At 38.1% G+C, this 26,888-nt stretch overlaps 2 protein-coding genes and 1 long non-coding RNA gene across 3 annotated transcripts; 1 reads left to right on the top strand and 2 right to left on the bottom strand.

Annotated features, from left to right (window-relative positions):
- Positions 1–319: 319 nt before the first annotated feature.
- On the bottom strand, positions 320–2,184 carry LOC127550898 (uncharacterized). The gene is made up of 2 exons (XR_007950958.1): positions 2,073–2,184; positions 320–1,247 (listed from the first exon to the last, which is right to left on the bottom strand). It is a non-coding gene; the product is annotated as an uncharacterized LOC127550898 (long non-coding RNA).
- Positions 2,185–2,336: 152 nt separating this feature from the next.
- On the top strand, positions 2,337–9,609 carry TOR1A (torsin family 1 member A). Its single transcript, XM_051980191.1, has 5 exons — positions 2,337–2,608; positions 5,084–5,349; positions 6,343–6,518; positions 6,606–6,733; positions 8,197–9,609. Exons 1-5 carry the CDS (start codon positions 2,428–2,430, stop codon positions 8,445–8,447), a joined length of 1,002 nt encoding a protein of 333 aa, XP_051836151.1. The 5' UTR covers positions 2,337–2,427; the 3' UTR covers positions 8,448–9,609.
- A 1,495-nt stretch (positions 9,610–11,104) lies between these two features.
- TOR1B (torsin family 1 member B) lies at positions 11,105–19,788 on the bottom strand. Its single transcript, XM_051980190.1, has 5 exons — positions 19,461–19,788; positions 18,127–18,392; positions 15,213–15,388; positions 13,886–14,013; positions 11,105–13,065 (listed from the first exon to the last, which is right to left on the bottom strand). Exons 1-5 carry the CDS (start codon positions 19,786–19,788, stop codon positions 12,824–12,826), a joined length of 1,140 nt encoding a protein of 379 aa, XP_051836150.1. The 3' UTR covers positions 11,105–12,823.
- Between the last annotated feature and the right edge of the window lie 7,100 nt (positions 19,789–26,888).

The following is a 26,888-nucleotide window of genomic DNA, read 5'->3' as shown; positions in this document are numbered from 1 at the left end:
ATAACCTGCTTGAAGATGACATTTATCTCAATTTTTGTAGGTGTTGAGCCCTAGCCCTGGCATTCATAAGCCAGGCATTTCATTCATAAGTGATAGACTTGACATGATTGACTTAACTATGCCTTAGAACGAAGGCCCTCACCTCTGTCCCATCATATGCTCTAGTATCCAGGGACATTGACTTCCTTGTTTTTCCTTGAACAAGACATTCCATCTCTTCAGTGGGCATTTTCTGTGGCTGCTCCCATGCCTAGAATGCTCTCCTTCCTCATATCTACCTCCTGACTTCAAATTCTAGCTAAATCCCCACCTATATGAACCTTCTTCATTCCCTCAATTCTAATCCCTTCCCTCCATTGATTATCATGTACAATGATCTTAAATTTCCATATTTGTCCTCCATTGATTATCTACAGTATATCCTGTCCGTACTTTGTACATAGTTTTTTTACATGATTACCTCTTTAGATTGTGTGCTCCTTGAGGGCAGAGATTTTGCTTTACCTTTCTTTGTATCCCTAACCCTGAGCACCCTGCCTGGTCTGTAATGGGCACTTAATGTTTATTGGCTGATGGCTGATTGACTGACAAGCCAATCTACATTGGTAGGGAGAGTTCTGCATACCTATGAAATTACACATCAGGTATTAAAAAAATATATTGTATATATCTATGGAGATGTATTTTCAGTATATTGAATGTCATTGTAAGATTTTTAAGGGCATATTTTCATTTTTAATCTTTGTATTCCTAACACTTTTAGTATGTAGGAGGCAGTAATACCATCTAGTCAGTTTTTGTGTCAAGAATCACACAACCTCAGGCCTGTAAGAGATCTTGGAGGCCAGTTACCTCATTTTATAGAAAAGAAAACTCAGTCCTATTGAAGTTAAGGCAATGTGCAGAGGGAAATGCACTTAACTTGGAATCCATTCAGGCAAAGGCAGATGCTTCTAGAACATCACCAAGGATGCCCAAGGAAAACTCTACATTCAGTTCAAGCTTGTGTTGGGGATAACAGCAGTAGAAAAAAACCACATTTTACAAATGTTTACATCACTTGACTGGTGGATTTGAGAAGTATGTGGCCACTTTGGGTATTGAAGTCTATCCTCATGTTTTCTATGCTAACAGTGGTTCTATTAAATTCAATATTTAGAATTCAGCATAATGCCTACCCAATGATCCTTAAGAGGTGGTCATGGACCCAGCATTGGCAGCACTATATTAACAGGTGCTTAGATGATCTGTGAGGGAATGAAACAAAGTCTTGAATCAAAATTCTGCTACTTATTATCCTTAATTTCTTGGGCATTTACCTTTTCTGGGCCTGACTAGTTTGTAAAATGCTCATTGGTTCTGGAGACCAAGAGGCGGGGTTAAATCCAATCTTAGCAATAGTTTACAACCTATGCAATTTTCGTCAAGGCACTTAACCTTCCTGAGCCTGTTTCCCCATCTGTAAAATGAAAAAAATGGGGATGTTCTTGGGGTTCAGGATGGAGGGTATCCCTAAAATATCTTGGGATCCTGGACTGGTGTTCAGGTATCCCAAAAGAATTTGGAAGCTTGGGGGCAGCTAGGTGGTGCAGTGGATAGAATACCAGCCCTGAAGTCAAAAGGAACTGAGTTCAAATATGACCTCAGACACTTAACACTTCTTAGCTGTGTGACCCTGGGCAAGTCACTTAACCCCAATTGCCTCAGGAGAAAAAAACACCCAAGAATTTGGAAGCTTGGATAATTTCTAAGCCGAGGTAAAATTTTATTATAATTGTAATACCAATTAAAGTGGGCTAAATTTCAAGAGAGGAAAAGAGTAAGAAGCAAGCAGGTAAATTTATGGGGATTTGGGAAGTAGAATGAAGAACTGCAGGGTAAGTGACATCATGGGAGTGAGATTCACATGACTGGTGGGCAGTTTGGTAATGGGGGCTAACAACGACCCCCTTTCATGAAACAAAAAAGTGCACATTGTTTTGAGTCCAGGTTCTAGATAGCTGCCCTGACTTGGATGACTATTCTCACTTTGCGTTGAAGAACCTAAGGCAGACAGAGGTTGAATGACTTACTTGCCAAGGAAACATAGTCGTATTTGAATTCAGGTCTTCTTCTCTCCAGGTCTAGCTAGCATCCTCAGTAATTTTTAAGTGTGTAAAATAGTCCTGGGAACCACTGCCTGAAGGGGGCGGAGAAAGGAAAAGTGAGAAGGAAGTTGGTTTTTTGCCCGATTCCAAGATGGCCGACTTCGATTTCGCTGCCAGTGCTCCGAGGAAGCGCAGGAAGTGTTTCCCCCCCTCACGAAGATGGAAGCCAGCGGTAGAGGCGGGGCGGAGCCGGAAGCGGCGGCAGCCTGTCATTGGCACCGGCTGAAGCCGCGGCCGGGAAGGCGGGCTCGGTTTGGCTCGGCTCAGTGCGGGTCCGGGCATGAAGCTGGTCCGGGCCGCCCTGGGCCTGCTCCTTCTGGCTCCGTCCTTGGTGCAGGCGGTGGAGCCCATCAGCCTGGGGCTGGCCCTGGCCGGCGTGCTCACCGGCTACATCTCCTACCCGCGCCTTTACTGCCTCTTCACCGAGTGCTGCGGCCGGAAGAGGAGCCTTAGTCGCGAGGGTAGGGCCAGCCCGGGGTCTGGGACGCGAGGTGGCGGGAGCGGAGGGGGAGGGGGAGAGGGGAGGCGGGCGACAGCCGCCGGGCTCCTCATCTTGCCTCTCTTCAGTCTCAGTTTATTCATCTACTCAGTGGGGCGATGGGGACTAAATGAGCCGTGCTCCCTGGAAACTAATTCAGGGGGACCAGGAAGCATCTATTGCTGGACTCCGGCCCCGAGAGACCCCCAGTCTCTGACGTGGGGAGGAAGCGGAGTCTCCCTTGGAGGATTTAGAGAGCTGGAAAGGATCTTTGGAGGATATTTAGTTCAGTCCTTTCGTTTGACCGGATCGAGAAACTGAGGTCTCTTAGCAAGGACGAATCACGGGCCCGAGAGTACCCCAGTGGTCGGAAACACATTATGTTGTGCTAGAGAGAACTGTGGCTCTGGATAGAGACCTGAGACTCAGGTTAGAATCCAGATTCTGAAATTTATGAATAAATGTGTGAATAGATGAATGCACAAATCGTAACGATAGCTTGTATTTAGCGCTTTAAGCGTATTTTATTCTTAAAGTCAACCTAGGAGGGAGGTGCTGTTATTGTCCCCAGTTTACAGATGTAGAAACTGAGGGACTTGTTCAGGGGTACACACAGCGCCCCCTATCTGCGAGAGAAACAGGAACATACAGAGCCCTGGGGATTCAAAAAAAAAAAAAAAAAAAAAAGGAAAATCACGAAATTAAGGTGGCCCCTGCTCCCCCGGAGCCTGTTTTTTTGGAAAGGGTTTTAGGATGATGGCTGGGGGGGAAGGGGGGGGAAGCGAGGGGGATAAGTAGTTAGTGGAACCACAGCCCCGTAGGTCCTAGAGGCTCCTGCTTCTGGGCCTTTGTCCTGGCCATTCCCTCCTGTCTGGAGTACCCCCTCTGCCTCCTAGGGCCCCTCTCCTTCAGATGCAGTTCTGTTGCAATTTGGGAACTTTTCCTGATTCCCTCACATTCTAGTGGCCTCTCTTTTCAAACTACTTTGTATTTACTCTCCTTATGTTTATTCCATATGTATTTATATGACCTTGTTTCTCCCTGTTAGAATGTAAACTCCTTGTGAGTAGACATTGTTTCATTCTGTGTATTTCTTTACCCAATACCCAGCATGGGGCCTGGAGCAATATTTAATAGATGCCTGTTTGGCAAGTCCTTTCCAGAAAAAAGTGGTGGTGTAGATTTGATTATAGTTGCCAAAGAAAGAAGTAGAAAGAGAGGGGAGGGAGTTTTTGGATTAGGTTTTATATTTTATATTAGGTTTAATATTAGCTTAGTTTTAAAGAGGAAGAAGCCTGAGTGAGATAGCATGACTTGTCCAGTTTGACTGGTCTGGAGCCACGATCTTAATTGGTGAGAACAAGACCTGGCCATGCTTCTTGGCAGAGATCACTTTTTGGAAAGGCAAGAAAGATGTAGTGGGTAAAGGCTAGTCTTGGAGTCTAAAGCAGCTGAGGTTCAAGTCTTGTATGACCTGGGCATGTCACTTAACCTAGTTTCCTAGAAAATTGTATATCTATAAATAACCAGAGTTGCCCACCTATATCAATGAAGGGATTTTCCACACTAAAAGTTCCCTTTTACATATGAAAGAAACAAAGAAAAAAAACATCATCTCATAGTGTTATCAGTAAAACACCTTGTAATCTAGAAATGTGAGCCATTATTAAAATAACAAAGTTAGAATTAAAACCAGGGTGACTCCCAAATCCAGTAGTCTTCCCATTGTATTGTACTTCCTCAAGGGGAGAGATCAGAGAAAAGTAAAAGTTGGAGATTGGATGAGGATCAGTGGTACCTGGTAAGGTCAAGGGGGAAGATAATTTGGTTGTCATGAAAAAAGTAGTAGAGGTTCGTGAGATGTGTAGAGATTTTGTGGGGAGGAGTATGGGACTCAAGATGGGGAACTGCTTCCTGCCTCCAAAAAAAAAAGGGGGAGGTTCTATGTTTGGGAAAAGAGGAGACCCTACTTCAACCTTCTTTACAAGAGAAAATAGAAGTGTCATCTTAATTGAAAAGAAGAAAGATGTTGAAAGAGTCTTGCCTCAGTTATATAAGTGGTACACTGGAGCCCTGTTTTCTTCCTGAACTGAGGAAGGCAGTAAAGTAGGATTGAATTTGAGTATTTAATCCTCACATGTGATGTAGACTTTGAGGAGGCAGAGTCCTGTTTTGCAAACTCATGACAGTTTTTGTTCCTGTTTGAAAAAGGTAGAAGATGAGGTGACATGGTATATATAGGAAGTTTACAGCAGGGAAGAAACAGCAAGGAGTCTGGTGGGAAGAGTCTTCCATAGTATTTTTTGGGGGCTGAAGAATCAGGTTATTTCAGCCAACTGCTAGTCAGAGTTAGTTTCCATTCCAGAAGATCCAAACCAACCCTTAGTTGGTAGTATGTTTTGTCTAATCTGCAAACCAATTGATTATTTGCACATGACAAGTTTTGCTTTTTCCTCAGCATTGCAGAAGGACCTTGACAGCAAACTTTTTGGACAGCACCTTGCAAAGAAAGTGATTTTAAATGCCGTGTCTGGGTTCATAAATAACCCGAAGACCAAGAAACCTCTTACCCTCTCCCTGCATGGATGGACTGGCACGGGGAAAAATTTTGTCAGCAAAATCATAGCTGAGCATATTTATGAGGGTGGACTCAACAGTGACTATGTACATCTATTTGTGGCCACATTGCACTTTCCACACGCTGGAAACATCACACAGTATAAGGCAAGAAGACAATTTGGAATTCTTTCTTTCTACACAGGAGTTGGTCTTTGAAGATTTCGTGTGGGTGGCAGTGAAGTTCATGAGATAATATATTGAAAAAAATGAATGATCTCTGAGGATTTCTTTTTGATGTCAGTTTTATATTGTATTTTGCACATTCCTAAAAATTATAGCATTTGGGTGGTGGTATATATATTTGATACACAAGCAGTTAAGCTGTTAGAGCTTTGTAGAAGTGTCCTTTGTGCTGAATTGGTAAGATTAACATTCAGGTTAGGAATAGAATATATCACTGGAAGAATCCCACTTTAGGGATCCAACTGGCAAAGAAGTCCCTCATTTTTCATCTGATAAAACTGAGGCCCAAAGTGGGGAAATTATTTATTACTCATATAGTTAGTTAATTACAGAACTAGATTAGAACTCATAACTTCTGCCAGTGGAACCTCGTTCATGTTGTACCATTTCTATAACTTGTTTGTTTGATTTCACTACCAAAAGTTTTTAGGGAGGTTTTTTTTTTTTTTTTGTCTTTGAGAATGGGTAAGAATATTTAAATTGATTTTCTTCATTATTTCTTTCATTGGTATAGATATACTAATATTATTGTTCTATGGTCATAAATAACAGAAGTCTTTCCACTATTTTTAGTTCACTAGGTTATTCTTTAATGTGCTTTATGTTATTTTACAACTAGTGGTATCCAATTTGAACTTAAAATGTTTTATTTCCAGATAATCAATAGGATGTTATCATACTATAACTCAGTAGACTATGTTTTCCTCATTAAAATACACAGGATCATATATTTCACTCTTTCTTCTCTAATTATGACAAAAAGGGGAAAAAAAGATCGGCATGACATTGACGTGATATCAATAAAAGAAAGATTCCTTAGATATTTTAGCTACTTCTGGGGTAACATTCGTATATATTTTATATGTAATTCTTATTGAGGTCTCCTCTGAGTATTTTTGATTTCTTGTAATCCAGGACCAGTTACAATTGTGGATTCGGGGCAATGTGAGTGCCTGTGCAAGGTCTATCTTCATATTTGATGAAATGGATAAGATGCATGCAGGACTTATAGATGCTATCAAGCCATTTCTTGACTACTATGATTTGATAGATGGGGTCTCCTATCAGAAAGCCATCTTCATCTTTCTCAGGTAAGATGAGATTTGGAAGGAATAAAGAATTCTGAAGTGTCTTAAAAGCAACTAAAATAAGTCCTTATTTTTGTATATGTTTCACAGCAATGCAGGAGCTGAAAGAATAACAGATATAGCTTTAGATTTTTGGAGAAGTGGCAAGCAGAGAGAGGAAATCAAGCTGAAAGATGTAGAACAAGCATTATCTGTGTCAGTCTTCAATAACAAGAATAGTAAGTAGCAGTATGTGTGTGTTTTGTATATATGGGTTGAGGAGGGGACTTTGTTTTCTCCATGTCTAGAATGTTTTAGGTGTTAGTCTGTACATTTGGAAATGTTCATAATTTTTATCCTTTTTTTTTTGTTACATTTTAGTCTAAACTGCTTCATGCCTTCCCTTCCCACTCTGCATTTGAGAATGCCACCATTTGACAGAGACATATACACACATTTATATATGTATATATATATGTGTGTGTGTGTATAGATGATATATATTTATATACATACATATATATAAGAATGATATTATTTGTACTTTTTCATAGATCTTTGTAATTGATTTGAATACTTATATGCTTAGAATAGCTAAATTTTTTGAATTATTTTGTGAGTAATATTGCTGTTATTTTACATAGTGTTCTCTTGGTTCTGCTAATTTCAGTCTTCAGTATTTCATGCAAATCTTTCCATCCAAAGTCAATTTGCTCATTTCCTACAGCACAGTAGTATTCCTTCACAATCATATTCTACAACTTTTTTAGCTATTCTCCATCTGATGAGCATTCCTCCAGTTTCTAGTTCTTTGCCCTCACAAACAGAGCTGCTAAAATATTTTAAAACAATTTTCATAGTTTTTTATTTTCTTATTTTAAATCATTTCATTGTGGAAGAAAAGGAATTTTCTTGAGCTATAATAGCTCTAGTGAATTGGATATGTGGACTTCTTCATCTAGAATTATTTTTACATTCCTAACTTTAACTTTTTAAAACTTGAATCGGGTTCTGTCCCTTGGTTTTTTTAAACTTTTATTTTTAAAAAATTAATAAACATATTTTCACTCCCTCCAACTCTCTGCTCTTTAACTGAAAATAACATTAAGAAACAAAATCTTGCTAACAAATACAATGGCCAGATCCAGAAATGCTTGTTTCATTTTCTGCTCTGAGTTCATCCTTCCTCTGTCTGTGGGTGGGTAGTAGGCTTTATTATTACTACTGTGCAGCCAGGATTTGTCACTCCATTGTCCAGAGTTCTTAAGTCCTTCAGAGATATTTGTTTTAGTGGTGCTGTTGTACCATAATTTTTCAATCATCTTCCAACTGAGAGGCATTCCTTCAGGACTCTGCCTCTTGAAAATGAAAAAAGCAATCCATACGGATCCTTTTTATCTTTCTTTCCAATCTTCTGGAGTATGGGCCAAGTAGTGATATTTATGGCCACAGAATATGCAGGAATAGTGACTTTGTTATTCCCTGACTATACAGAATTCTGTATGGGTCATCTGTTCTAATCCCTGATTTTACAGATGAGGAAACAGGTCTAGCTTCCTCAGTTAAGTGATTTGCTCAAGGTCACAGGTCTGACATATGTGAGATGAGAATTGAAATCCATGTCCTGACTGCAATTCCAGTGCTCCTTTCCCAGAAGAACGTTAACTTTCACCAGTACTGACTTTGTTTCCCTTTTTTCCAGGTGGTTTTTGGCACAGTAGCCTAATTGACCGAAACCTCATTGATTATTTTGTTCCATTTCTACCTCTGGAATACAAACATCTAAAAATGTGCATCAGAGTTGAAATGAAATCTCGTGGCTATGAAGTTGATGAAGAGATTGTAACCAGAGTAGCAGAGGAGATGACATTCTTCCCCAAAGAGGAGAGAGTTTTCTCTGATAAAGGCTGCAAAACTGTATATACTAAGTTGGATTATTATTATGATGACTAAATATTTCAGGATGCATTTATTTGCATTGAAAAAGAAAGTACTCAAAATGGAAACACTTGTTTTTTTTTTTCTTTTTCCAAATTCCTTTTCCTAGATGAGGAGGAAAATGAATTTTGAGTCTTTTATATAAAAAAAAAAAAAAAAAAAAAAAAGGGATTTCTCCTTGCATTTTTTTATTCAGAAGAATCTGCAGTACCCATCGAACCTTTTCAAAAACCTGGATCTGCCTCCCTCACTTATATGGGAACAGCACCAATGAAAGAAGTCATCCATTATTTAACATATTTATAACAGTGCCTATGATTTTTTTAAATCAAGTTTCAAATGACAAGTTTTTGTTTCAAGAAGACAAGTAAGTTTTATGAAAAATATGAGTTGACTCAAAATAGTTTTTAACATCATGAGAAATTATGCTTAGAGAGTTTAAATTTTGAGGTTTAAGAATTTACAAAAACAACAACAACAAACCCCAACTTGATAATGATCATGTCTTTAGTACAGAAGCATCAGTAATCTGGAAGGCATTTCCTAGATTTGTATTGGTGTAGCCCAGGGACAGGAATAGAGAGAAAGCAATCTGTGAGAAGAGGGTAATTGAAATTGTCACTTCTGCCCCCAGGAGCTGAGAGTTTTTAAATAAAGGAAAACTACTTGAGAAGATGAACTTTTGAGGCTGTGCTTGTGTCACAAAAAGCCTTAAAATGTCTTTTCAAGCAAGTTCATTGCAGTGGTACTAAAACTGGTAATTAGCAAAACTTATAAGAACTGAAACAGTGAGTTTGTAAAAACAGTATTGTTCTTCAAATGAAAGTAACATGGCATTTTGAATGTTTTCAGTATATGACTAGAAACATGAAAAGGAAGGCCAAATAATATCCCATTTGTGTCCATCTCACTTTTTACTCATGATGCCTTGCTCCGAAGGAAGAGCAACTGTACTCTTTATGTACCTGCATTCCTTATTTATATGTGGTGAATTCTGCCACATTTTAAAGCTCTTCTCTATAATGACCAGTTTTTGCTTTTATGATAAAGGGATTAACAAAACCATCTTCTTCCTTGGCTTGGAAACCTTGGAAATGTACATGCATCTAATAAAGATGCTGAGGATAGTGTTTTTATTTATAAATAACTGGTTTTTCAATAAAATTTGATTTTCTAATCTGTGAATACATTTCTTCAGGGGAAAAAATAAGTCCTGAAAGCCCTTGCCTTGTACACTTCACACATCATTAAGATATATAAACTATTGGGTTAGAATGAAGAGAAAAATTCTGAACATTTGTTTGATAGCTAGAAGTAGTTGAGATTAAATATTATGATGCATTTTAGAAGAAAACTTTGCCTCATGGAGATACACCCTCCTTTTGGTAATAAGTTTTTAGGAATTGCATCTAAAAGACAGTTATCTAGAACTCATACAGTCTTAGATTTTTAGAAGGATATCTAGTCTGACCTCATACCTAAATCAAAACTCTAAAACCTCACTGACAGATGATCATTTAACCAAGATGCAAACAGTAACAGAAAAGTTGTAACTTTACCATGTGAACAGTGTCCACAAAGCACATCTCTGCCTCATTCTAACTTCTGCTCATTGGCCCTAGGTCTGAGCACTTCTGCTACAAACAAATCTACAAATGCTACAAAGTGCCATGGAATTGTGAGCTAAAAGGAACTCTTCTTGCCTTTCTTCTGCTTCCATTCCTCATTTTACAGATGTGGAAACAGACTGGAAGTGGAGAGTGGAATTTACCCAAAGTCAGAGAGGTTCTTAAGTAATAGAATTGGAACTGAAACCTGGATCTTTGAACCCCAAAGCCAGTACTTTTCCCACTAAATCACACTTAAGAACTTTTCAGTTATTTGAAAACAGCCACACATTTATCTCAAATCAGCACGGAGGTCATGCCTAAGTTTAAGAGGGCCTTTACATGTCTAATAACATAGTTTGATTCCAAATTGTATATGGCTAAGAGACAGCATGGCAGAGTGGCAAGACTGAATTCCAAAGCCTGGCTTGAATTCAGACTTTGGTACTTAACAGCTCTACCACTGCCCACATGATTTTACCTACCTGAGCCTATTTCCTTATCTGTAAAAAAATTAAGATAATCTCTTTTTAGGGTGAAATGACAAAAATGCTTTATAAAAGACAAGTGCTATATAACTGAATCACGACAAGAAACATCAATTTGCTTTCAATTTTTCACCAGGTTTTCACACATTTTGTATATAATCATTTTCTGTGCTGTTAAACATTACTCCTAATAGCTAGCATTTGTATAGCACTTAAAAGTTTGCAAAGAGTTTTATGAATATGGTATTTTATGTAGAAAAAGATTTTGTAAGTTCTGACAAAAACATTGTATGTAACAATTTTGATTCCCCAAATGATTAAGCTTACATGAATGAAAATAAGCTTTGTACTCCTCATAGGTATGGTGAGTCTGCCCAATATTACTAAGCTATTATGAAAAAATACAATTTTTATTCTCCAAACTTCTATAACTTTAGAGCCTAAAATAAGTTTAAAATCGTTTCTCAGGCTAAATCTCATAAAAATTGTCAGTTTAATTAAAGAACTAGTAAAAAAGTGTTTTTGTTTAAAAATTGCTAAATAACAAACTACTGAAAGGAAGACATATATCAAATGATAAAATTTCATCTTTATTTTTATTTATACTTTAAAATTCTCATTCACATCTTTTAAGGGAACAGAATAGAGGGATAGGGGACAGGAGAATTACTTGCAGGTTTTCTAAGTTATAAATCAGAAACAACAGTCCAAAGGCCTAAGGTTACTAATGTGTTCTGTTTATTGCAACAGAATAAACAGGTCACCATAAGACCAACTACCCACAAGGTGATAAAAAAAAAAGCTAATTATTCCAATTTGAGAATGTATATTAAAAATATAGAAAGTGCCATCCTGGGGGAATTTTATTAAAAGACTCATTTGGTGCTTTAAAATTTTTCTAATGTTTAACATATTACAAAAATATTCATTCTCTTAACTTTATGTATAAAAAGGCTGCACAATTAACTAGTTGCACTGCAACTATAGTTCCCACATGGAATAAAAAAACTCTTACTTCCCTCAAAGAGGCAACTAAGTCAGTCCATGTAGGGGAATTGATATTATTCAGGTTCCCATGGCAAGGCAGACTATAACTAGCCACCATATCAGATCTTAATTTTCACTCACATTACTATAAAGTTTGTAATGGGAATTCAAACTACACTTGAGTGTAAGAGTCCGTATGAAGAAAGGGATAAATTTTAACTCCATTCTATATTTTTCCTTATATCAAATAGTTTTTCACACCTTTCATATATCAGAACTATCAAAAATATATCTTTGAAAATACTAGTTATGACATAATAACCTTTCAGTGACATGAGTCACTTGCATGTTCATACAAGGTATGAGTCATTCATTATTAATTTACAAATCCTGTGGATTTCATACTAGAGTTGCAGGGACCAAATTCCAAGATTGACTGTTATATAAGCTGTAACAGGCAGAAGTGTTTGACTACTAGAACTAGTGACCCAATCACCCAAAGCAATTTGAATTTGGTACCAGAGTTTGGAGATGTATTTCAGAGACATGAGGCTGAAGTTTAGAGGTACAATGCAGTTTTCTGACCAGAAAAAGTGTGTGAGAGCATTGTGATCTGGACACTGAATCAATCAATAGGGGTTGTTTATATTAGATGACCTCAGTGCTCCACGTCACCATAGGAGGAGGAATAGACAGACTAAAAGGTCAAAGAGATTCTATCCTCCACTTTGGAAACATGGGCTGATTGTAGAATAAGATAAGTTTCCTCAATGGCACAATTCTTCAAGTTCAAGAACACATGTGGTCATATACTCTCACCTAGTATCCTTTGTAGTTGCGGAGTGCTCTAGATTTTAAATGACCATTCCCAGAAGTTATAAGTGTTCTACGTGTAATGAGCAGAAAGTAAACAGAATAATCCAATCTATAATTTTTCCGATGAACACCTAATATTACGTGGAAACATTAGGGCCAGCCCCAAGGAACTCCCTTCAGTTAAGACAGTCATTCTGATGCATAGCAGACGTTATGAGTCAGCAATAATTACAAACACAAATAGTTGTAAAGGCCACTTAAGGCAGTTAGGGATGACAAGCTTGAGTGGAATTTTTCAAGTACCATCTTCAACTGAAAACTATCAGTTAGGCTGCAGTTTTTTAGTGATATGTTTTTAAAATCCACTCTTCTTAGAAAGTTATTTTCCCAAAAGTCAGTAAGTGCAAATGTGCAGATTCCTAAAAAGGGTCTTCAAAAAGTGCTTCAGAACAGCAAGACCTGCATCTTCTGGTTGCCTCTCACAGTAAAAAGCTCAGTGAAAATCCAGCCTTGTCTGAACCGTCTTGCAGCCCTTATCAGAATAGATTTTCTCTTCTTTTGGGAAAAATGTCATTTCATCTGCCACTCTTGTAACAACTTCTTCATCTATAGCAAAACCCCTTGATTTCATCTCTGCCCTCACACACATTTTCACATGTCTGTATTCCAAGGGCAGAAATGGAACAAAATAATCAATGAGGCTCTTGTCTATCAGACTAGTGTGCCACAAGCCACCTATAAAACAAATCACAGTTGAGTTAGATAAAAGTCTAAGGAGAAATGATATTCAACTTGTGGTTGATCTCTTTTAAATACTTCTTCAATGTCACAAAGACCAGTAATTTTAACAGTGTGAAAAAGAATAACAATATTTTTCTCTATAACTTAGTATTACAATCTTTAAGTTTTGTTGCAGTGGAAAAATCAGCATTCTTTGACCAAATTGTTGAGGATCCATTTCAAATTTATTTTGGCTGGATATAATAAGAGACTCAGTTCATCATTAGGACCGTTTTCTATTTCCATCTTGGTAGGACCTTTCAGCACTTTTTCTCTGCTTGACAGCTTTACATAATAATTAATGAGACAATGATGTAAGATAAAGGTAATGAAGGTAAATAATCTCCAAGGGGGGCAGAGGAATGGGTAAAGAGATTACCTTAAAGACAAGAAAAACTGGATTTAAGTCCCAGCTTTGACATTCTCAGAATCTAAATTTTCTATGACAATGGGTTACAGGAAATACCAGCCTACATTGGTAAGAGAATTTCCTGGCAATTCCTTATGCCACTGAAATATTCATTATCTTAAATACTCTTTAGCAAAACAATGGAATCTGACTACTAATGATGTTACCTGCAAAAGAGTTAGTGTCTAATGGCTTTCAATAAATGTTGACTGTATCAATGGATAAAAAGGATGTTGATCCAGCTTCAGGTAGGGGAAGAGCAAATAATCAAACCAAGTCCAACAATAGAATTTCATATTAAAAAAAAAAAATTCATGTCAAGAGAAGACTTTTGGCCAAGTCAAGGAAACTGCTATGCATACTTACTGTTTTTATTATTGAAGACTCCTAGAGATAGCACAGGCTCCAAATCTTTGAGCTGAATGTCTTCTCTCTTTTTTCCTGCCCTCCAAAAATCAAGGGCCATTCTGGTTATAAGATCACCTCCCGCATTGCTGAGTTTTGAGAAGAGAAGGGAGGGTGAAGAAGAAAAGCTTAATGTTATTTTTAGAACCCAAGATAAAACAGTTAAAAGTTTAGAATGATGCCTTCCTCCACTATTCTGCTATTTTTCAATCACAAACATTTACTAAGCTATTAATATATGTATGGTCTTCTACTGGATGCTGTGAAAGCCTCGGTCTCTACAAAGATTACTCTCCATTTTTGTGACTATTATATTATAGAGATTATCTTTAATTTATTAACCATTAATGGCAATTTGTACAGGTAGGCTTTTCATAAATGCCTATTAACAAAACTTGATATTTAATAACTGACTGGGCAGTTTTGTACTTAAATTCACTGGTTTAGTACATATGGCCAAGATATTAGGAAGCACAGCTGTCAGGCTCAGATTGTAAAATTTATTCAAGGCTTGATTCTATCAAGTGTCAAAGTTGAAATTTTCTCTTCAACATAATTTTTTGTTGTACTCTGACAAACTGTCAATCTGATGGATGTGTATCAAGTCATACTGTTATTGTATTGATGAAGCAGGATGTGTACATTCAGGAATTCTACTTCAAGGCCTTTGGTAAAGCAAGAGACAAAAATGCTCCATACACACTTCCCTACCTACCCCTTCCTTGCCACACAACCTTCTATATGTAAATAATCACTATTTTATCTGCATGTTAGATTCTTTTGTGGGTAAATATCCCGAACCCCTTCATCATAATGCTAATATTTACAATATATTAATACATTATAACAAAACTCCATTGAAATGTTATACAAGCCTGATCCTAAGAAAAAGCACTGGATCCTGTAGTAAGAGGCTGTAGTTCAAATGTTAGCTCTGCTAACATTCTGACCCTGGGCAAGTCCTTACCTCTCTCTGGGCCTGTTTTTTTTTATTTGTAAAATGAAGCTGGACTTGAAGATCAGAGTTATCTTCCACCACTAAGTCTACTGTTCTATGATATTCTATTTCCCATACCCCACACCATAACAGACACAAAGAGGGTTTCCAGTTTAATCGATTCAATCTTCTCTCATAGACTGTTGATATAAAATTGAACGTGGACCAGACTGAGGACTAGGATTTCAGCATTTATGGAATAAAGGGAAAAAAGTTCAGAAGCCTTCCTTACAGCTAAGTACTGTATTACCCATCAAAAGAACAAGGCAAATTTCTCCACCACATCCTAACCTGAGGAAGATAAAGATGGCTTTCCGATAAGAGATTCCATCAACTTGCTCATAGTAGTCTAGAAATGGCTTGATGGAATCAATGAGCCCACGGTGTAATTTATCCATTTCATCAAATATGAAAACAGATCTTGCACATGCACTCACGTTGCCCCGAATCCACTTCTGCAGCTGCTCCTATACGAAGAACAAAAAGGAAATATGAAACCCTGCATAGGAAGTGAAGAGCAGAGGGAATGGGAATGGGCTGAAAGCAGTGTGACTAAGAAGGAAGAGCATTCTTGATTCTTACCATCGAGATCTCTCATTTCTATGGAACTTTAAGCTTTTTAAAGTATTTTAATAGATTACTTCATAAAGACTTCACAACTGATAGAAAGCAAATACTAAAGGTGCCATTATCTCATATTACAGATGGAAAATAAGGGTTCAAAGAGGTTAGTTAGGTGACTTGTTGAAGACAAGTTAATAAGCAATAGATCTGAATGCACTTCTTGATTTAAAACCTGCATATTTGGTTCCTTGGAGGAGGCCTCTCTTGTGCTGTGCCTGAAAGATTAACAAAGTGCTTCACATACATTTATTACATTTGACACTCTGAGGTAAGTAATATAAGCATTATTCTTCCCATCTCTAGCATAATGGATGTGAAAACTGAGGTTTGGATCAGTGCGTTATTTATTTGTTTGGTTTTGCAAGGCAGTTGGGCTTAAGTGACTTGTCCAGTGTTGGAATCTTTACAAACTGCTAACTCATTAGAGTTGATAGATTATTGATCTGATCTTACAAGAAGATGTTTTGGGCCAGAACTTGAAACAAGATACTAAGTAGAACTAATTGATACAATGCTTCTGTTTACACCTTTACTCATTGGAGTTCACAAGTATGGGAGATTCACAAAGTAAACTTTGTAACTTTGTGAATTCATACCTCCCTTGAAGCTCTTGGGGCCAGAGAGGACTATGGGAGAAAACCATAATCCCTCTCTCTCGTATCCCACAATTCCTCTCTCGTATAAAAGAAACAGACAGAGGCTCTTGGACAGATTTCAGCGGAATTACATGAAGAGTAGAGCTGGCTGGAGACTGAAGAAAGCAGAGGCAGAGGCTGAAGATCAAACCTTTGTATTTGGAGACATTCAGAGGGAGCTCTTGGAACCAAGCAGAGAGATAGGCCTCTAAGAATCTAGCAATTCGGGCCCAAGAAAAGAGACAAGACTTGGAAGGAGAAATAAACGTTTATATTTTTACCAGCTGGCTGCATTTGGGGTGATTATTGATCTGAACTGATATTAAGACTACCTCCAGAAAAACCTCCCCCAAGAAATCTGCTCTCTCCCCCAGAGAGAACCTTCTTATATTATTTTAAAAGAAGAACAAGAACACCACAGTCCAGGACTATACAGCTAGGAAGTATTAAAAGTTTGAGGCTGAATTTGAACTCAGTTTCTCCTGATTCCAGGGCCCGTGCTCTATCCACAGCACATTGCATTATTGTTTAAGGTTACAGAGCTAGATATCAGAAAAAGTTGGTTCTAAATCCAGGTCAATCCTGACTACAAGTTCAGTACAAATACAAACTTTTTTTTTCCTGGAAAAAAACCATTTATAAGCCTTTTGCTCTATATTCAGTTTGAAAAGATAAATCAATCATACTGTGTTTTACACACTTTCATTGATTAAATTCAAGAGCATGGCAATTTATTCACTAAAACCACTCTGAATGTACCTTTCAAGAAATCTAGAAGGGAACTATATTAGAGGAAATTTGATGTTATTCAGTTGTTTTTCATTTGTGTCCGACTCTTCATGACCCTATTTAGGACTTTTTTGGCAAAGACATTTGAGTGCTTTGCCATCTCATCCTTCAACTCATTTTACAATTAAGGAAACTGAGGCAAACTGGGTTAAGTGGCTTGCCCAGAGTTACAGAGCCAGGAAGCATCTGAGGACAGATTTGAACTCATGATGAAGAAAAAATCCATTTAAAAATTTTCACCATTAGGGAGAAATCAATTCTAGGTTCTAACTCATAATTTTAAGATTTCATATAGAAACAAAAATTCCCAGTGAGCAACAAGCCTACATGAATAAATAGGTATGACTTTAATAAAGGATCCCATGATTTAAAGATGAAATACCATATGTCACTTTGTCTAATCTTTTTATTTTAAAAATTGAGAAACTGAGGCCCAGAGAATTAAAATGACTTGCTGAAAGTCACAAAGGTAACTTTTTACAGATTCACAGGCTGAAGGAGATAATATCTTATGAAATGGCTAAGTTAACATTTACTTACTTTGAGGCCATTGAGTAAAAGACAAAGTTAAAAGTCCTATCTTTATTCTCTTAAATGAAATAGGATAACATTTCAAAAGACACATTCACTTACTTTTGCTAATCCACCAATATCAGGAAAAGATCTGGAAGAACAGTTTTCTTTTCCAAATTCTTATATTATTTTGGTTTCCATTTTTTAAAGGTTATTGTGATAACCAGACTTTTTAACTGCACTTCCTTGTTTGGTTAAGTTTCTATTTCTTAGAAACAAGAACTCAACCAAAGGGGCATAATCCTTAACTCTACTGGGAAGTTAATTTCTGCTCATAGGAAAACATGAACACACACTTTAAAATTGAGCCTAATGAACACTTTCAAAGAAATGAAATGGAAAAGGGGTAGGTGAGTGGGACCTTTAAGGTTCACTTTTACCCAAATTAGTTCCATAAAGAGAAAAGAAAGGAACACAAGAGGACCAGGGACAAAAAATTATTTTAAAAAAGTGTTTCATTATACAGCTAGAAAATGCAAATCTCAAAGGAAATCAGGGGAACTTCAGTGAAGAAGTATGAGTTAGCAGATCGCCAAGATTAAATTTCGTGCATATATGGATCAGAAAACAATCAATTCTTTTACCTGATACAATTTTATCTCCTGTTCATGCGGGAAATGCAGAGTGGAAACAAACAGGTGGACAAAGTTACTCTTGAGTCCTTTGGGGTGAAGGCTTTCAGCCACAATCTGACTGACAAAGTTCTTGCCTGTGCCAGCCCATCCATGTAAAGAGAGAGTTAGAGGTTTCTTTGGATTCTTGTTGTTCCTGAAGCCAGTCAATGCTTTGAGAATCACCTCTCTAGCCAGGTGCTGTCCAAACAGTTTCTCTTCTAAATCTAACTTTAGTGCTGAATGAACCACCCCAGAAAAAAAAAAAAAAAAAAAAGATACACACACATTAAAAACACAACAGGATGATGACAATTAGCTCTGCTAACTTGGGATTCTTGGCTAAGGTTAGTGATCAAAAAATTTTGAAGGGTTTCTGATACACCCCATAGATAAAGCCCAATTATGCATGCTAAATAAAGCCACTCTGATTGTATCTCCACTTTCTGTAAAGTGTTTTTTCATATATCTTCATTCATATTAGCCAGTTTCATCCTAAGACACAGCACTCAAATGTATCACTACTTTCTTCCCAGTTTCTTTTCTTAGAATTAAGAAAATTCTCTGCCCCAATTAAGCCTCTTCTATATCCCCTAGAAAGAAACCAAGTGCAACTGTTCTTTTTCTACCAGATTCAACAGGATTCTTATTCCAAAAGTTTACCAAGACTAGCATTTAAGGAAGAAGCTAAGGGAAGAGAACATAAAACAATTATCACTCCCAAGTGCTATCATTTTAGTTTCTTTTGACGTGTAGAATTTAAGGTCTTATCTGAGTTCTCATCAGTTAAGGTATTACCAGCCAACACTTCTGCAATCTGCAACTTAAAGCCAAGTGTCAAACTGGGATAAGAACATGATGGATTAGGTGCAGATTAAAAACTACCACTCCGGCTTTCTAGTCCAAGAGTTCCAAGTCATTCCCCTCTTAGTTCCTCCCCAAACTAAGTGACTTTCCTAATTTAATTCAATCCACTATCTTCACTTGTTTTAAGAGGTGCATTTCTCCCCATCGCCCTTTCCTCTTCCTGACGGAGATAATCCACTCCTTCGGCGCTCGAACCACCCAAGAGTCGCTTTAGTGTCCTCCCAGTCCCATTGACCCTCACCGGGGGCTGCGATCTCGTCCCTGCCCCCATTTGCTGCACGGTCCATCACACCCCGAATTCTGCCTGGCAGCTGCCTCCGCCCCCCCATACTGCAATCGTGGCGGTCCGGGATCTCCCCGCACGCGCACGCCGCCTCGCCTCGGCACAACCCCTCCGTTCTCCAGCCTCCCCGACTCCCAGCCCGGCCACAGCCCGCTACCCGAGGCGTTGAGCGGCTGCTCCTCGCGGCAGCACTCTACGAAGCGACAGTAGAAGTCTGGGTAGGAGAGGTAGCCAGTGAGGGCCGAGGCGGCGCCGATGGCGATGCCCACGCTGATGGGCTCGAACGGCTCGGCCGCCGGAGCCATGAACAACAGCAGCAACAGAAGCAGCGGTGGCAACGGTGGGAGAATCGGCCGCCGGAGCCGTCCCATCGCGACCTCGCTCAGCACGCCCTGCAGCCCGGGCTCCATGAGCCGGGCTTCTGCTCTCCGCGTCACTTCCGCTAGTCCCAAAAGGCGCGTGAGACCCTCCTCCTGTGACGCCATTTTTGTTTGGAGCGGAGGAGGAGACAATTTTTCTCCTAGATTCCGCCATTTTTGTGAGGGGCATGCGACGACCATCTGGGCGGAAGTGCGGGATTGGGAGTAGCATGGCTTCCTGATGTCTTCGCCCAGACGTCCAGCCCACCAAGCCTTCCTGCCGTCCAACCTCACATGTCCGGAAGCCGAACAGCGGCTTTTCTAGGACCGGGCTGGTCTTCCTTCTGTCTCCTTCCTTCGGGGCTAGGGACAGGCGCTTATGCACCTGGGAGCGTCCCCGAGATACCGGCGGGGCAGCCAGAGCGCCGTGATTGTGCGCGGAAGCCCCGCGTAGTAGGGCTTTGGGTAGAACCCCTAAATCCCACGTCATCTGCTTACTACTCGTGACATAAAGCGATTAAATTAGGGAAATGATTTAATTTGGGGAGGAACCAGAAGGGTGAGACTGGGAACTGTATAGGTTCTGCACTAATTTGGGCCTCAGTTTCCTTTTGGGTAGAATGCCGATCACCGCCCTACAGCCTTGCTCTGGCCTTAAACTTGTGACTTAAAGTCAAGAAGACTGGGGTTTGAATTCTCAGAATTTACCACGTGGAAGAGAAATTTGCTTTCTGTGTAAAAAGCAGAGGGAGGGATAGATGCTGCCCCTTCTCTCACAGGAAGTTGTGAAGATCAATTGAGGCAATGGATATGAAGAACTTTGTATACCTTGCCCTATCCATGGTCACAAAACAAGCTTGGAAACTCAAGAAAATTGAGAACGAGGCCTAGTGATCACAGAATCTGAGTTGAAAGGAACCTTACATGTCTCCTATTTTAATCTTGCACTAGACAAAATTACCCAAGGTCAAGTGACCTTTGTTTGAAGACTTTCAGTTAGGGAGAAGCCCAGGTTGTTTTTTTGGATATTATGTTAGAGGAATGCTAATATTGGAAGAAATCCGACTGAGCAGTGGCAAGGCCATTGCTGATGATGTCTATCCTTAAATGTAAAAATAAGGAGAGGTACATTTGAGAAGCTCCTTGAAGGAGAGATTCTCCTTGAATCCTGCCTCTGTGAGACCCTCCCCAGGGAATCAAGACAACAGAATCAGCTTCATTCTATTATCTAGGTGGGGCTAGTTGAGTCTGGAGAGAGATTCTAACCCCAGTTTGTAGCCAAGGCCTCAATTATAAAATGAGATTACTTCTACAAGTCCCACCAAGATAAACCATTTTGTTTTGAATCTCTGGGGTGGGTGTCACAGAGGCAGGGTTCAAGGAGAATCTCTCCTTCAAGGTGCTTCTCAAGTGCTTTCCTCATCAAAAAAAAAAAAAAAATGAGATTGGGTCAGATATTCATTATGGTCACATCCAATTCTAAAATGTGCTAGTAAATGCCTTGAACCCTCAGACTACAGTGAATGAAGAATTATAATTCATCTCTTTCCTTATACCATTTTCATTCTGAGTAAAATGAAGGGGATGGACTTAACGATCTTTAAGATTTCCTCCAACTCTAGGTTCCAAGATCCTAAGTGTATCTAGCTTAAAGTACCAGGACTTTGGTTCAAGGAAGCAACCTTGGGTGCTCAGGAGTGTCCTCCAAAACAAGTAATATAATGCTTTAAAAAAAAAAGTTTCAAGCATAGTCTCAGTGACAAACACTTTTCCAAGGACCACCCTAAAAAATGGTCCTAACTTGCCACTAGGTGATAAATATTTTGTTTATGGCAACCAAGGAAATAAAGAAAAATACCAACATTTATGAGTTGGCTGAACTTGGATTAGAATACAGACCTCCTGACTCTTGAGTCCAGAGCTCTTTCTTTACATCATTGCAATGGAATCCCAGTTTGATGTTTATGATTTAATTTTACTTAAATCAATGAATATTTATTAAGGTCAACTATGAAAGCTAATTACAAGCTTTATCAGCAACTATCAATCTGGAAAGATTTCAAATATCAGCCCAAAAATGATTACAGAAAAAAGATTTCTCTTCTGAGAAACAGCCTAGCTATGTATGGAAAGGCCAATCAACAGCCACCAGATGAATTTTTTTTTGCTTATAGATATTTGGCTTATGATCTGCACTGATGAGAACAGTGCTCACAATGATAAATTACATATCCTTGGGAAGATTAAAATATGAGGAAGACCCAGTACTTTGAAGAGGAAGATATATTCAGTCTCAAAAGAACATTGGTCTTAGAAGAAATGAGTCTGAATTTACTATAAACTTGTTAGGAGTAACACTCTTTACACTGAAAATTAGATATCAAGGAAAATTAAAGAAGAATCTTAAAGAATCATCTTAACATTTCTGGCCAGAAGTGGGCCCCACTCTTCTTTGGGAAGAGGGAGCAGCAAGTACAGAAATGGGGCAACCTTTATACTTGTTCCTGTGGTGCAGCTTCTCCCTTCAGAGAACGGATTGGTCCCTTTTATCCACGTTACAGTCTTTCTGATATGCCTACTACATGTTTCCCCTTAACATGTATAAAACATACCCCCCCCCCATCATATATCCCATGTTCAAAAATGCCGGAAAACTCCTCCTCTGGGGTGTGTTATTTAATATTCAATTAGCTATTAGCAGGCACAGTAGTGATTTGGTTATCAGGTCACTGATCTCAACTAGTTTGGAGTTATCTTAAATTTGTGGTTTTCTCAAAACTATAAGACTCTTTCTGATTGGTTGAATCTACCTGCGCCTTCTTAGTTCTTCAATTTCTTGTGTGCTCACGGCATGTATTGATCACTTAATTGTTTTGTGAATCCTAATCTTCCTTAACCTCTCATAGCTCTTGGTATGGTATACCCACTATCCCAATCGCACACTACCTCAAAGTTTGCAACACTGTGGAAACCCAACATTTCAGCATTTCTCACAAACTTGACACTGACTACTTACTTTCCTTGCTAGTTGTTTCCTCCTCTGTAAAATGAGAAGACTGAATTAGATAATCATTAAAGTATTATGCTATAAGGAGTTAGCTGTAAGGAGGAGAAATGGGTTTCAGAAGCATAGTGGAGTGTAGCATGGGGGAAAGGGAAAGGGAAAGATGCTATTAGACAGAGTGCTATGGCTGGCTTACCTAAAGGAAGGTAGCAGCCATAGGATAGCCCATAAGTAAATTATATAGGGAAAATTTAACCTCAGGGACATGATTGGAATTCTTTTTTTTTTTTTAAATAACTTTTTATTGACAGAACCCATGCCAGGGTAATTTTTTACAGCATTATCCCTTGCACTCACTTCTGTTCCGATTTTTCCCCTCCTTCCCTCTACCCCCTCCCCCAGATGGCAAGCAGGCCTTTACATGTTGAATAGGTTACAGTATATCCTAGATACAATATATATATGCAGAACTGAACAGTTTTCTTGTTGCATAGGGGGAATTGGATTCAGAAGGTATAAATAACCTGGGAAGAAAAACAAAAATGCAAGCAGTTTATATTCATTTCCCAGTGTTCTTTCTTTGGGTGTAGCTACTTCTGTCCATCCTTGATCAATTGAAACTGAATTAGCTATGATTGGAATTCCTGACAGGACATGGCCAAGGTAAGACTGTTTGAGACCTCTACAGAGAATGGGTCTCAGGGATTTGACATAACTTGGATTCCAGAGACCTCCTCTGAAGGTGGTGTTGTGCAAGTCTCCTCTAATTGTCCTGCTTCAGTTTCCCTAATTGTACTGCCTCAATTTCCCTGAATTGTCCTTCCGAGCTTAGAGCCATATATATGTCATGGGAAACACACATTCGCTGCTGGATGCTTTGAGACATCAATGCTGGGGGCAATATATCCCCAGCACAATCTCTTTCTCTCAAAATATTAAAAACTTTCTAGTCTCTATCCTGCCTCAGTTTCTCTGGCATTACAGTGGGACCATGGAGCTAAACTGATCTTTATCAGTGCCTTCCCTCTGCTTGCCTCAGGGATCAGTTCTTTAGTTTTTCTCTGTCCAAAACATCTTTAAGGACCTCATCACTACTAGTCACTTAGGTTAGTTGGTTTATTTTCCCATTTTTAAAAAAGTCTTCAATAGTAATGAAAACTGTCTCATGAGGCACCAATTCCCCTTTTTACGTAAGAAAAATTCTATGGATAATGTTTGTTTTTATCTATCCCAGCTCTGAGTCATCTTCAGATTTTATTATATGATCTAAATGACAAACTTTTTGAAAAACCAAGTTAAGGACATTTCATTTAAAAATTTTATATAAGTTAAATTGAGCCATAATTGATCATATTTTTTATCAAGCCATTTAGTTCTATACCCACCTATCTATACTATCCTTTGGCTTCCCACTTCCATCTGGTCCATAAGAACAGTATAATAGAATTTGTAGAAATCTTCCTAAACTCTTCCTAGCATTTTCTCCAATCTGATCTTTTAATAATCTTGTTAAAAAAAATAAATGAAGATAGCCTGATGTAACCTGTTGATAAAACCATGCAGGGTGTTTTTTTGACCAATTCTTCCTTTTTCTAGGCATTTACTAACCATTTCTTTAATAATGCGTTTTAGATTTTTGCCAGAACTTGAAATAAGAAGCATTAGGCTACTGGGTTTTTTTTGTTTGTTTACTCTTTTCCATTTTTAAAAAATTAGGCTATTTGCATTGTTTGTACTTGCAACACCTCTTTCATTCTATGTAATCTTTCAAAAATATGCACAATGGATCTGCAATCACATCTTCCAATTTTTGTTATGCTTTGGGGTATAGTTTTTCATAACTTATCAAGAAAAGCTAAGAGCTCATCTCCTAGGTTTCAACTCCATATTAGATATTTTGTTTGATTTTCTGAACCATAAATCATTCTATTAGTCTGAGAAAATGAGTTGAATGGTTCTATTTATCATATATTATCACTGTTCACTCTGTTTACTAGTTCTACTTCTTTTCTCTATTACAACTCAAAAAGCACTTTGTTTTCCTCCACATTTACCTTCAACTTCAGTTTAATTCCTTGATTAATGTGTTATATTTAAAAGGTGATGTAGTTTCAAAAGCCAAGTCCAGTAAAACTCTACTGAGTTATTGAGTATGTTAAGTATGTTAAGTGTCTTATCAGACAGGAAAGTATGGAAGATCAATGAAACTCAGGAAGTTTGGTGCCACTTGCTTAATAGTCTCCCACTGGAGACTTTGAATAGCTGAGACCCGGATTCTCCCAGCTAAAGGAATTCAGATGTTGGTGCTTCCTCATAGTGATGATGATGTATATTGTATGCTGTCTGTTTCTTATATTGTCTTGCTGATTACCATGTTTGTTAATTGCACATTATTTTCATGCTGTGAGTTTCCTCTTAAATCTTGTTTGAATCAAGATTCTGAACAATAGTAAATTTGTACCTACCCTCTTTAAGACTATGCCTGTTGAATGTAAATTCAGAACCTAGATTAATTCTACACCCTGAACCCAGGTAATCCCTAGGGAATCTCCCTTTGTACTATATTGACAAAGAAAATTTTTTTCTCCCTTTATCTGTTTTCATTAGAGAGACATAGAATATTTTCTCTTTGTCTTATTTTGACTGGGAAGTCTTCCTCTCCTCCCCCCCACCCCCCCTTTTCATTTACCTAGTTTGGGGAAACCTAGAGGACTCCTGAAGAAAAAAAAAAAGAACTCTAAAGATTTTTACTTTTTTGCAGTAATTACCAAAAAATCTAGAAAGGTGAAATGTTAATGACTTACACTACTATTTGGGAGTTGGCTTCTATATTTTTAATGAGAGCTAAGGAAGATTTTGCTAAGTGCTTCTCCCTTGAATGTGTAATTTACCTAAACAATTCATTAAATGTTGCTCACCTTATGTGGAAAAGGCTCAAATCACAAAAGATGAAATTAAAAAGAGTATATTATAAGTTGTAGTGATGAGGGGAGCCCCAAAACTCACTTTCTCTCTTAGACTTTGGGGGGAAAACTTGGGAAACCCCTTCAGAGAAGCTCTCTCCTGAGAGACCCGCCCCAGGGAATCAAGATGTCAATGATTCTAAAGTCTTCTGCCTCAGGACAGTCCTACAAATATTGCTGACTGTCAGATAATCTGCTGGACAATGATAAACAAATTCCTGGGACAATAGTAAATAGACCACTCCTCAGTTCTTCTGGACCATAAAATTAGCATATCAGTGACAAGAAGAACTAGATAAATTTGTCTTCTTGCCCATGGTTCTTTGCTAAATGTTTTGGAACTTAACCCATTTCAATTAGCATTACAATTACAATAAACTTCATTCCTTGATTTGGAGATGGATTCAAGCCTGCAAATTCTTTTGAGATACTTTGCAACATGGGTCTGATACCTCAACCTTTTGGATCTCTTTTTTGAACCTCAACACTGATATGTGTCAGTTGTTTACTTAAATTTGTTTAACTTTCATTGATTTTTAAAATTATGTATGGGACAGCATCATCCACAAAAACAATCAGAAACTCTCAGAGTAAGAAAAAGCAAAAAAAGTGATTTATTACAACCTCACAAGAAAGTACATCTCCCTTCTGACAAGGTGTTTGTCAACAAGGAATTACAAAGCATAAACTGCAAAACACAAGATTGAATAGGTCCCTGAAGGCAGAAATCCCTACTCTTGCTTGCATTCTCTCCCATTGTTAGGGGGAGTTTAAGCTTACATTCTAATCATGGAACTCTAACTCAGAAACAAAAGAATACAAATCAACAATAATAAACTCTTAATTTAAATTTCCTAAAGAACTGCAATACAAGCCAGATAAGAGAATTCAAAGCCATCATCACTTTTACAAGAGTTACTTAACTGTTAAGAGGTGATAGAAAAATAAGAGAGGACAAACACTTGCAACTTTTAGCTATGGCTCTATTTGTTATTATAAAGTCTAAAATCACAATTAAGATATAGTTTAAGGCTATATTCCCATGAGAATATCTTCATTCAGTTAATTCCTCATAATTAGAACAAAAGTGATATTTACTGTTCATTGAATATTAGCAATTATAGGCTCAGCATCATTTTTTAATTTATGGAGTTAAGAAAGTTTGTGTTTTTATATTTAAAACATTGAATTTTGAACAAATTAAAGCATGTTAGCTGAAAACAGTGGGCTCTTAGAAAAATTAGGTTTTAAATATTTTT

Source organism: Antechinus flavipes, chromosome 2 (genome assembly GCF_016432865.1).
Source record: "Antechinus flavipes isolate AdamAnt ecotype Samford, QLD, Australia chromosome 2, AdamAnt_v2, whole genome shotgun sequence".
Lineage (NCBI taxonomy): Eukaryota > Metazoa > Chordata > Mammalia > Dasyuromorphia > Dasyuridae > Antechinus > Antechinus flavipes.
Note: the sequence above shows the minus strand (reverse complement) of the source record. Positions and strands in the feature narration are given on the sequence as shown.